This window comes from Abrus precatorius, unplaced genomic scaffold (assembly GCF_003935025.1).
Source record: "Abrus precatorius isolate BTA unplaced genomic scaffold, Abrus_2018 Scaffold8, whole genome shotgun sequence".
NCBI classification, from domain to species: domain Eukaryota; kingdom Viridiplantae; phylum Streptophyta; class Magnoliopsida; order Fabales; family Fabaceae; genus Abrus; species Abrus precatorius.
Window position 1 is genome coordinate 37,699,995 of NW_020874428.1, and position 10,994 is coordinate 37,710,988.

At 22.7% G+C, this 10,994-nt stretch overlaps 1 protein-coding gene across 1 annotated transcript; it reads right to left on the reverse strand.

Moving 5' to 3' along the window:
* Window positions 1-8,098: 8,098 nt before the first annotated feature.
* Window positions 8,099-9,833, reverse strand: LOC113847616 (transcription factor bHLH162-like). The gene is made up of 3 exons (XM_027476835.1): window positions 9,532-9,833; window positions 9,085-9,420; window positions 8,099-8,846 (listed from the first exon to the last, which is right to left on the reverse strand). The coding sequence occupies exons 1-3, from the start codon at window positions 9,670-9,672 to the stop codon at window positions 8,751-8,753; spliced, it is 573 nt and encodes a 190-aa protein (XP_027332636.1). The 5' UTR covers window positions 9,673-9,833; the 3' UTR covers window positions 8,099-8,750.
* Window positions 9,834-10,994: the final 1,161 nt, after the last annotated feature.

Consider the following 10,994-nt stretch of genomic DNA (forward strand, 5'->3'; position numbering starts at 1 on the left):
TTATTATTTAAAACAAAAAAGAAAATAAAGTTTTTTGCAAAATAATTAATCCTAATATGTTTTGGATATAATAAAAAAATAATGTATTTGTTCACAAGCTGACTCTAATATTACTTTAAGAATCAAATAAACATGAAAGACTCCAAGTGTTCCTCTTATAATATACACATTTTAAAGAAAAAGAACATACAAAAATTGAATTGCAGCACCTCTATTAAAATCTTTACACTTATGTGCTTCATTTTTCTTTAAACAAACTTTTTAGTATTTATTATTTTGGTTTGTTTGTTTCTTTTCGAATTAAAGAAAAATGAAGCTTTCTTTGATTTTTCATTTTTTAAAACTATTATCTCAAGTTTTCTTTGGTTACAAATAAAAAAAGTGAATTCAATTTTTATATTAATTTTTTCACTTTTCAAAAAAAAAATACTTAATGAAACAAAACAAATGAGATTGTTTATCTTATAAAAAAAAACAAAAGAAAATTTACAAACAATCAAAATTTCAAGAGCAAGAAATTAATTCAACTAGCCCAAACGCAAAATATTAATAATTCATTCAAATAACGAAGTGGTACTTCTAATGACTCTAAATTGAAGGGTGAAAATTATCCTTCGTTGATTCTAATGGCAAAAGTGAATGACTAAGAAAATAACTAGCTTATTAAAAAAAATTATTAGAACTCACATTTTGTGAGTATATTTGGCAAAACTAACAGATTAGCAGAGAGCTAAATAAATAATATAAGTTCAAAGTTAATTGATTGAATGGAAAGTGTTTAATAAAATAATTATTTAAGTTGACTGAAAAATCTAAAATAACAAACAAGGGTGTTATAACTAAATAGACCAAAATTTGAAATATAGTAATTATATATTTTTTTAAATATAATTTTTATATTTTAATATATTTGAAATCATTTATCATTTTTAAATTAAGATAATAAAATTTAAAAATTAGTTTTGTTTATAAATATTTTATTATAAAAAAATATTTAATTCTTTTCAATACATTGACAATTTATTATTTTGTGATATTTTGTTTTTTTTAATGTAACAAGATAAAAAAAATTAGAATTTAGAAATTTAAAATTGGGTGAAGAAAAGTTACTTAAAAATAATAAGAACAAAAATAAAAAAATTCACTTGTGGTTGAAAATAAAAAAAAATGTTAGTACAAGTAGCATTTTAAAAAAATAGTAGTAGTTACTCATTTCAATTACTTTATCAAATAATATTATTTTGGTTTAAATAATGTTTTGGTCTCTGTACTTAACTCGAATTTGTAAGTTAGTTTTTAAGTGTAAAAAGTTTGTAAATCAGTCCTCATACATACATTTATTTTTTATTTAATCTTTATAGTTAAATTTGAAGTAAACGATGTTAAAAAAGTAAATGACTAAATTGAAAATAAATATAGTATGAAGACTAATTTATAAATTTTTTACATATAGGGACTAACTTACAAATTTGAATCAAAAATATTTTTGTAAATTTGTCATAGACATTTGATTTATATCTTGATTTTGATGTTGTTGAGAAAGTGGATAAAGGCGTAGATGAATGTGTTGATAATTCTGTTGCTAGCAACATCGATGATGGTGCATTCGAGGATAAAGAAAGTTTTGATAAGAGATTAAGGTTTGGAGTATGTGGGTGTTAATATGGGTATGGGTGAAAATGAGGGAAAAGATGGTGAAGTAGTTGAGAAGAAAAGAGAATTCAGTGAAAATTACTAAAATTTGATTGAATTTTAGGGATGAGAAGCTAAGAGAAAATGAGACTATAACCTTTATTGAGGTTTACGCAAAGGAAAAAGAAGAATTAAGATAGTGAAATTAAAGGTTGAGGAAAAGAGAAGTGTGTAAGTGAATTGCAAAATCAAAATCGTAAATTTATAAAAATATTTTTTACTTAGATTTATAAGTTAGTTTTTACATATAAAAAATTTTGTAAATCAATCCTCGTACTACATTTATTCTCAATGTAGTCTCTTATTTTTTAACATATTTTACTCTAAACTTAAATGCAAAGACTAAATTAAAAATAAATATATGTATAATGACTTATTTATAATTTTTTTATATAAAAAAATTAACTTATAAATTTGAGTCAAATATAAGAACCAAAATATTATTTATATTATTTTTATTAAATAATATTTCTTTTATAGTGAGTATTTTATTACTTTACTCTTTCTAACCGTATAAAAAGTATCATTTACTGATAATTAAATATTAAATTAATATCCACGAAAGTTTAAATAACAAGCAGTTTGATATCGTTTAAGAAATATCTCAGATTTGAGTTTTTGTATATGCAAAAGATCTCCAATAATAAATTTACCTATCACATTTAGATACACAACTCAGATAAAATCTAGATGAGTTAAATTAAAAAGAATAATCTTTGTCAATATTTATTTAATAAATAATTAAGCTAAATATCAGTACGAAGATTAACATAATAATATATTATAATAATAAGTAATTTTATCAATACAAAATATTGAATATATTACCAACGCATTAAATATTAGTATAATATACTGTCAATTAGTATTAATCTTCTAACATTTATATTAATAGTTTAATTTTTATTTCAAATATTAAATTTAAAAAAATTGCTCTGACACTTTATATTTTTGGTAATAATTGATATTTTTATAGTATCTTAATTTAATAAAATATTAAACTATTAACAAAAAGGCATTACGAGTCTATAGTATAATATAATATAATATGATTGGATTCATAGCATACAAATTTTTTCGAAGTGCAATGATCACTGTTGACGCAAAAATGTACACATAAAGCAAGAAGCCAGAAGTATGAGCAAAACAAATTCGGATTCTCTCCCGTAATTGGATGTTTTGTTATATTGATGTTGTATTTTTGTTTAACCAAAAATATAAAATTTTATTTGACTGGATTGTCCAATTCGCGTCAAAACGGAAGAAAATTTCAGTCCACAACCTACAAAGTTCAAAAGTACTAGATACACTCACCTAAATGAACCATACAAAGTCTTTGTTAGCCAATAGCCACACACAAACGGATGACCAAAGCAAAATAAGAAAACATGAAAAGTAAACAAATAATAACATATTTATCATTTATTTAAAATGAATTAAGTTTATGAGATACTTTGATTTTAATCAATAATAAAACCATTTTTATTTAATACACTTCTTGAATTTTTTTAAATTTAAATAAAATTAGTAACAATATTTCTACCATCCAATTTGCATCGAAAAATCGTCACGACTCTCTTTTACTATTAATTTTTGTTCAGATTTTAGAGTAAACCGGACAACAAAAAGGCTCAGCATTATTGATGAGCTGATTGGTTTTTGACTAAGGAGACAAAAATAGGACTGTAGGAAGGAAAGTGATGCACTTATCAAATTCAGTTTGCATTTGCATCGGAAAATCCGATTGCTTTAAGTTAAATTAAAGAATTTTATTAATTTTAACTTTTAAAATTAAGTTTAAATATTTATAAATAAAAAAATTAAAAAATTATATATAATTACTGTATTAAAACTATAAAAATATAATAAATATTTTTTAATAAAAATTTACTATTATTAATTATTTATCTTCGATTCTAAGAATTGAGGTTAATAAAATTTTAAATTAAATAATAAAAGAAAATAAAAACAGTTGATAAAATCAATAATTAAAAAAATAAAAATAAAAATATATTAAATAAAAGATAAGCATTTATATTTTAAAACATAAAAAAAATTATTTATTTAAAATAATTAGAAGTATTTAAATTAAATATTCCTTAATTTCTTTCTCACTCTTTTTAAAATGGTTCTCACTTTAGATATTTTAGTAATGTATTTCAAAGTTAACTATGACATGCATTACATGACTGAGCTTAAATTAAAGGGTAAATTTTAGAAAACGAGAAGAAAAGTGTCTAGAATTATAAGTCATTCATAAGAGTAAATATTCATGTTAATTTTTTTAATATTAATGTTCATTTTAATTTTGAAATTATAAATGTTAATTGCTTTAATTCTTTATCATTTTATAATTTTTCTTTTAAGTTTTAAATGTATGAAAATGTATTCATGATATATTATATCGTTTTCAACGAAAAAGGGTTTCACTGTTGCCTGTGTCCCCATAAGTGCCGGTGTGATCAGTCTTCCTAGAATTCAAACACAAAAACTTTGTCCGATATATTAATCACTGTACTTGATTTGCTACTGTAATTTGTCAGTGAACTGGAAATTCAACCACGAAGCTTCGGCATGCAAAAAAGCACGTGACAATTTACTTCATGAAACTAAACAGTAAGAAATGCTAAAATAAGCTAAAACGAATAGTTTTGACTTGACTAGAAAACGATCAAACTATTTGACCTCGTGCCACTTTTCTAAGTTCACGTTCCCTGGGTTTCCTATTAGAATATGATACATGAACCTGGTCATCGTGGATTAAAGCCTCTCGGTGTCCTAATCATATTTTGGGTTTGATTTTTTGTTCTGCATACATTATACCACGTGTATAAAATGAAGTTGCTACCACTAAAACCTCACTCTAAATAACTATAACCCGAGATTAGTAATTAGTCTTCCTAATTGACGATTTAGAATATAATCACAGTACGGACCACAGGAAAATGAAATAAATAGATAAACTTTAAATTAAAACATAAAGTATGAAAATTTTAAAACTTAAATTAATATTAAATTTAAAAATTCTTAACATAAAAAAAATTTAGTATCATGAGATAAAGAAATTCTTAAAAACAATCTTGTTGAAAATGTTTCAAAAATAAATTGTTTAAAAATTTAACCTCACAATATATATACATTTGATTAGTTACTTTTCAGTGGACACTTTCCCATTTGCCTGCAAATAAATGCAGTTCTTTTAATTTGCATACAGACGTTTACAAATCACAAATAAAAAAGTACGATTGGAGAAAAATCAGGTAATACTTTTAAAAGATTATATATTTTTAAAATTGATTGTATAATAATTTTTAATTTTGATGATTTATGCATAATTCTACAATACAAATGTATATTTCTCATTTTTATCCATAAAAATAACATTCTATGTATAATTTCAAATAAATAATTAAGATTAATAGATTTGTGAATTCATATAATCATTTAAAAAACAATGTCACTTTTTAAAATTATCATATAATATTTACTTGTTGAAATTTATTTTCCAGTTAATTTAATTACAGATTATTATATTAAAAATTATTTTTTAAAATCACACTTATTATAAATTTTAATTAATTTCCAATATAAAAATTGTATATTAATATATCAAAATTAAACTAACGTAAAATATAAATTGTGATATGATATCAACGTAACTTTGTTCAATATCTATTAAAATATTAATAGTTAATGATCAGCACTTAATTATTTTATCATATTTATGATAGTATTCTTATTTATGATACTAAATCTATATAATTAGAGATATTTTGCACTCAATAATAATTTATGATAACTGTTTCTCTTTCCTGTATGTATTTGCCATTTTTCTCACCCTAAATTATCTTTTTGTTATTTCATTCAACTATCTCCCTTCCTCTCGTTTTTGTTTCTATTATTATTATTATTATTATTATTATTATTATTATTATTATTATTATATTCTTCTTAGAAGATATCGATATTTTTCTAATGAAATTTTTATAAAATATTTACAGACATAAAATTATGAGTAATTTTTTTATCTGAAATATAAATAAAAAATAATTTAATTTTACGTATTGAGAAAATTAGTTAATTTTATTGAATGTTTTAAATTTTATCTGAAAAACAAATTTAAGTTTTAGTATATCATTAATAATATTTATTGTAAAAAAATAAATCATTAAAAATAATTTAACTACTTTATTAGCATTAAATTATATTAGTAGATAGTTTAAGTTGATATGTTAAATGTCAAAGTCAATGATAAAAAATAAAATTTGAAAAGAGATTTAAATTACGAGATTTTGTGTTAAGTAAAATTTTCTCTTTCTAGTTTTAAATTCATATAAAATTGTTGGTGCCATATTTTGATAATAAAAAATATTAAAAATAAATTTTAAAATAATAATAATATTTTAAAACATAATTTTATTAAATAATATAAATTATTTAAGATTTATTTATATTTTAGACCATCATATACTTGAGTTTATGTTTACTTATATTTGAAAGTCAATAGAGTATAAAATAAAATAAAACAATTATGTCAAGTTTTAATTTTATATATTTTAAAAGAAAATATTAATTTTAATATTCAAGTTTGAAGATAAATGACTAAAAGTAATAAAATTTTGTCAGGACAACAAACATTTATCTTAAAAATAAAAGTGTGATAAATATTATTTTTAATGAAAAGTTACAATATTTAATTTTTAAATTTAGTTCTAAGAGTTAAAGTTAATAAAATTATAATTAAAATTTTTAATAAAAATTTATATCAACATAACACTTATCCTTTATTCATACTATTTTAAATGACTAAATATATTCATATATATGAGTAAATGTTAAACATAAATTTTATGATAAAGATATAAAAATATCATCAATTAATATGTCTTAAAACGAGTTTATACTTTTTTTATATAATTAAGTTAAGGAAATGCTAGTAATTATTTATTATAAAAAATTTGAAAGGATTTAAATTAATTTTTAAAAAAAGCTCATAAAAGACATAAAATTTGTCTAAAAATTTTGCATTAAAAAGACTTTATTTTATTTTATTTTATTTTTAATGAAAGTCCATTCCGGCCCAAAATGCATCTGGCACCCTCCGCTTTACAAAGGGCAACATCAAAGGGATATTCGCTGAAGCGTTTGAACGATTTACAGTAACTACAGTATTTTGCACGAGAAATACTAAATTATAGGAGTTTAGTTAATGCATGGGTTAAGAAATAAACATAAAAATAATTTAAAGTAAAATATTTATTATTCACAAAGGATAACCTTTTAAAATTTTAAAATGTTTAAAATGACCTTTTATATTTAATATTCTTTTTTATTAAAATTATTATTTAATTTCTTATAATATACTTTTGATTATGTTTTTTATTAATCATTTTTTATTTTAGTTTAAGTTACAGATATACTTGATAAAACATAAATAACGTTGTCTTAAATTTTGAAGAATGACAAATAAATAAAAACAATTATTTTCTTAAAAAATGTAACAATTAAAAAGAAATAAACAAAGTTTTCAATTATGTGTATTAAATATTATTTAATCAATATGTTTAAACAGTCACTTGTAGAAACTCTTCTCTTTTATCAATGAAGTTTAAAATTAAACTTCGAACATGAAAACTTTTGTTGGACGTAAGACAATACATCTAATGGTTGGTATACATTGAAATGATATTAATTCATAATATTTTTACTTCTCTTTAATCTTATCTTTATAATTCCCCCCCCCCCCCCCCTCCCTTCAACCTTCTACCCCGTTAAAATGTGATATGTAGTATTTTTCAAGACAATTTTAATTTACAAATATTTATACAATTTTTATGGTTTTTTAATCATTTTTCACCAATTTTCTGTTCTTATTATATCATATCACCTATTTCATTTTTTTCAACTGTTTTTATTTATTATATTAGGTGTATAGTCATTACGAGTGTACCCATACTAATAATTTTTCTTTCCAAAATACAAAACATTGCAACAACCTCCTATTCTATAACAAAACCATTATTCCCATTGTTGGAAGTAAAAATTAGAGGGGTCTTTACGGGCATCCCTACTAAATTTAAAAATAAAATAAAATAAAAGGAACTAAAAGTCAAAATTTTATTAATTGATAAAAATTTTATGAAAAACACACTTATTAATTAAGAAAAATCAATTGCTTTTTGTGTTTTTCAGGGAGTACTTTTATTTTTGGTTTCACTCCTAGTTAAGAAAAGTCCAATTTTAAAGCATCCATTTCAAGAAGTTTAATTATTTATGATATTAATGCTTGAATCTTGAAAGTCAAGTTTAATTCAAAATTCATATCTAATTAATATTGACATTTAATATTCTTTTGAGGATGTGTGGAGCGTAGTTCATATTTGAGGAGTGTGATATTTGTCTCTTAGCAAATTTTTTTTGGTCTTGTAAAATGAAACGGTGATAATTTTTCGCAGTTGCAATTTGTGGTCACAACTCAAACTCTTTTCACCCGCTCAGATTTGGACTTCCGAATAATTAAAATGCAAGTTTAGAATAAAAAATGCAAAACTTAAATCAGCAGCACTACATTTTGCATTCTACTACCTAGCTACAGCAAATTAAACTGAATGTTCTGGGGATACTTAAAGCATTAATTTATAATTTGGATTGCCAACATGCATCAGCTCCCAATCCTACATTTTGATCAATACAATTAATTTTAATATCTAAGGTTGCATTTTGTTTTATGGAAAATAACTGGCTGTGAACTTTCTATAAATAAAAGCCACTGAAAAAAGAAAAGATAAATTGAAGTCTGCTTTGTTACTCTTGATTGATAAACCAATTAAGCATGTAAAAGTTATAAAACATTTTCTAAAGACGTGAAGAAAAGAAACTTCTTAAACAGTTATTTGCCTTAAAACATATGCAACCTAGCTGGCTAATACTTCATATTTTGATTCACAAATTAAGTTTCTAAGGTTTGCACACACACACACAGATATATATATATACGCCCATTGTACGTTGTCATTTTCTATTGTTGTCCAGCTAGTGATCCTGTGGCTAGTTTGTCTTCACGATATGTACTCCCAGCTTTCTAGGGGTGCGATCAACTCCTGAAGCCTTTGATATACCCTCGTTGGCTCAACACCAACTCTTGATATTTTAACCTGATAGAAAAAGATAAGATATCATCAAAATGAATATCTATATGTATTGTGTGATCATTCTTAACCCTATTTAAAACTAGCTGGACCCAAAAAAGAGATGAAAGCAACCCGGGATAAACCAATATCCACACACGTTGCAATGCCTTTTTTTCTCAGAACAAAGTAGATATATGTCTATATATATTTTTATTGATTTGATTTTGAGTACTATAGATATAGATGTGTATCATTATTATACCTGAGCATGAACAGTGTAAAAAATCTTATCAGCAACGGTAGAGAAGTTAGCAGTCACAACTTCAGCACCTTCTTCTTCAAGGACACTAATTACTTCGTAGAGCATGAAGTTCTTGTTCAACCCACTTATCAACATCACTTCAATCCCCGAACCCAAGTCCCTTATCTCAAGTTGAGGCAATTGTGAGCCAATATTAAAAATTCTATTATTGCTTTGGGTTGACCTAATCATGTTCATGGCTTGCTCCTTCTTTCCTTTTAATTTTTCTACCTTTTCTCTCAGATGCTTTATGTACGTGGCTGCTAGATCCAGCTGATCTTGTTGTGACAACATGTCCTGAAATATTCGTTCATTTAGTTAATTAATTAATCTCAATTAAATAAGTTTTCGCATCAACTAATTAGGACTGATTGATTTGCAAAGAGAGGCTATCGATCTACAACGTACCTTGGTGGGTTTGAGGTATTTGGAAGGAATAATAGAAACAAGCTTGAAGCAGAGAGCTTTCATGTGAATTCTTCGGTTTCTTTCGATGGTTTTGCGATCAAGTTTTGATGAATCACTAGTAGTAATGTTTGAGTTTTTCATCTTCTCAACTTAGCAAAGACAACAACACTTACTTTGCAGTGTTTTGGGGTGAGTGAGAGGAATATGATTGTGGCAAGTTTAGTTTGAAAACAAAGAGAGGTACGCGTTTATATAGAGAAGGAGACCAAACCAAAACAAGACGAGGGTGTGTATGCCAGCAACGGGAATACCTTGGGTGTCTACACCAATAAGTACAGACAAAAGTAACTGTCATATGTGATCATATTTTTATAAAAAATAAATAATTACTTTATTAAAGTGAAAAACATAAGAATATATCATATATGTATTATAATATATTTAAAAATATTTATTAAATACTAACTGAAAATTAATCTAAGTAATAATAAACAGTTCAGTATCATTTAAATAATATTTCAAATTTAAATTTTTGTGTATACAAATTTTTTTAATAATAAATACACTTACTATATCGTATTTAGATTAAATTAGATAAAAATTAAAATATGCATATATAAAATAATTAAATTAATTATTTATGTATTAAAATAAGAGATAAATCAAGACTTAAAACTTCTTTTCATGAAATAGAAGATTTACCAACCTGTCATTCAATATTTTTATGATATGTATATTACATTCCATGTAATTTAAACATGCATAGGTATATTATTTAATAACTAATATTTATTTATATTTTAAAAATATAAAATAATTATTAAATTTATTTTTTATAAAGTTGTTTTGTTTAATAAATATCTTTAAATTAATTTACATTATGTTTTATGAAAAGCTATTAAGATATATAAAAAAATGTTTGTAATATAAATTATAGTAAAATTTGCAAATCACATTTTTATTATTAAATTGAAATATATAAAAACTAATTGTGTCTCATTTTTAATAAGACAAAAATACTGATAATTATTTACTGTAAAAAATAAAAAAAATTATTTTTTCATTTATTTTTTAGAGAAAAAAATAAAAAAATTTATTCTTAATTTTTTATTTATACAAAAATTTAAGACAATTTTAATTTTTTTATTATATTTCTGTCTATTTTAAATCTTAAGTGGATCTATTCTACTCTAAAATGTTTATGACTCATATTTAAAAATTATTTTTAAATGATTTTTTATTTATTAATTAATTTAATTTTTTAAAAATAAATAAAAAAAGTGAAAGTAAAAATTTCTTAGAATTGTAAATACAATAAAGAAAAAATACATTTATTAAATAATCTAAAAGTTTAAGAAATTAGTTAATAAAAGAAAATTAAGATTTTTTATTGTTTGAAAAATGATTAAATTTTTTACTTTTGTTATATTCTAGATAAATAAAGTAAAAATAATGTGATTAAC

What these genes read in the sequence shown, in the direction of transcription:
- LOC113847616 (XM_027476835.1), bottom strand. Translation starts at nt 9,672, where the DNA reads ATGAAAAACTCAAACATTACTACTAGTGATTCATCAAAACTTGATCGC. An exon ending in AATACCTCAAACCCACCAAG is followed by an intron (nt 9,421 to 9,531) that starts GTACGTTGTAGA and finishes CGAATATTTCAG; the next exon opens with GACATGTTGTCACAACAAGA. An exon ending in TTTACACTGTTCATGCTCAG is followed by an intron (nt 8,847 to 9,084) that starts GTATAATAATGA and finishes TTTTTCTATCAG; the next exon opens with GTTAAAATATCAAGAGTTGG.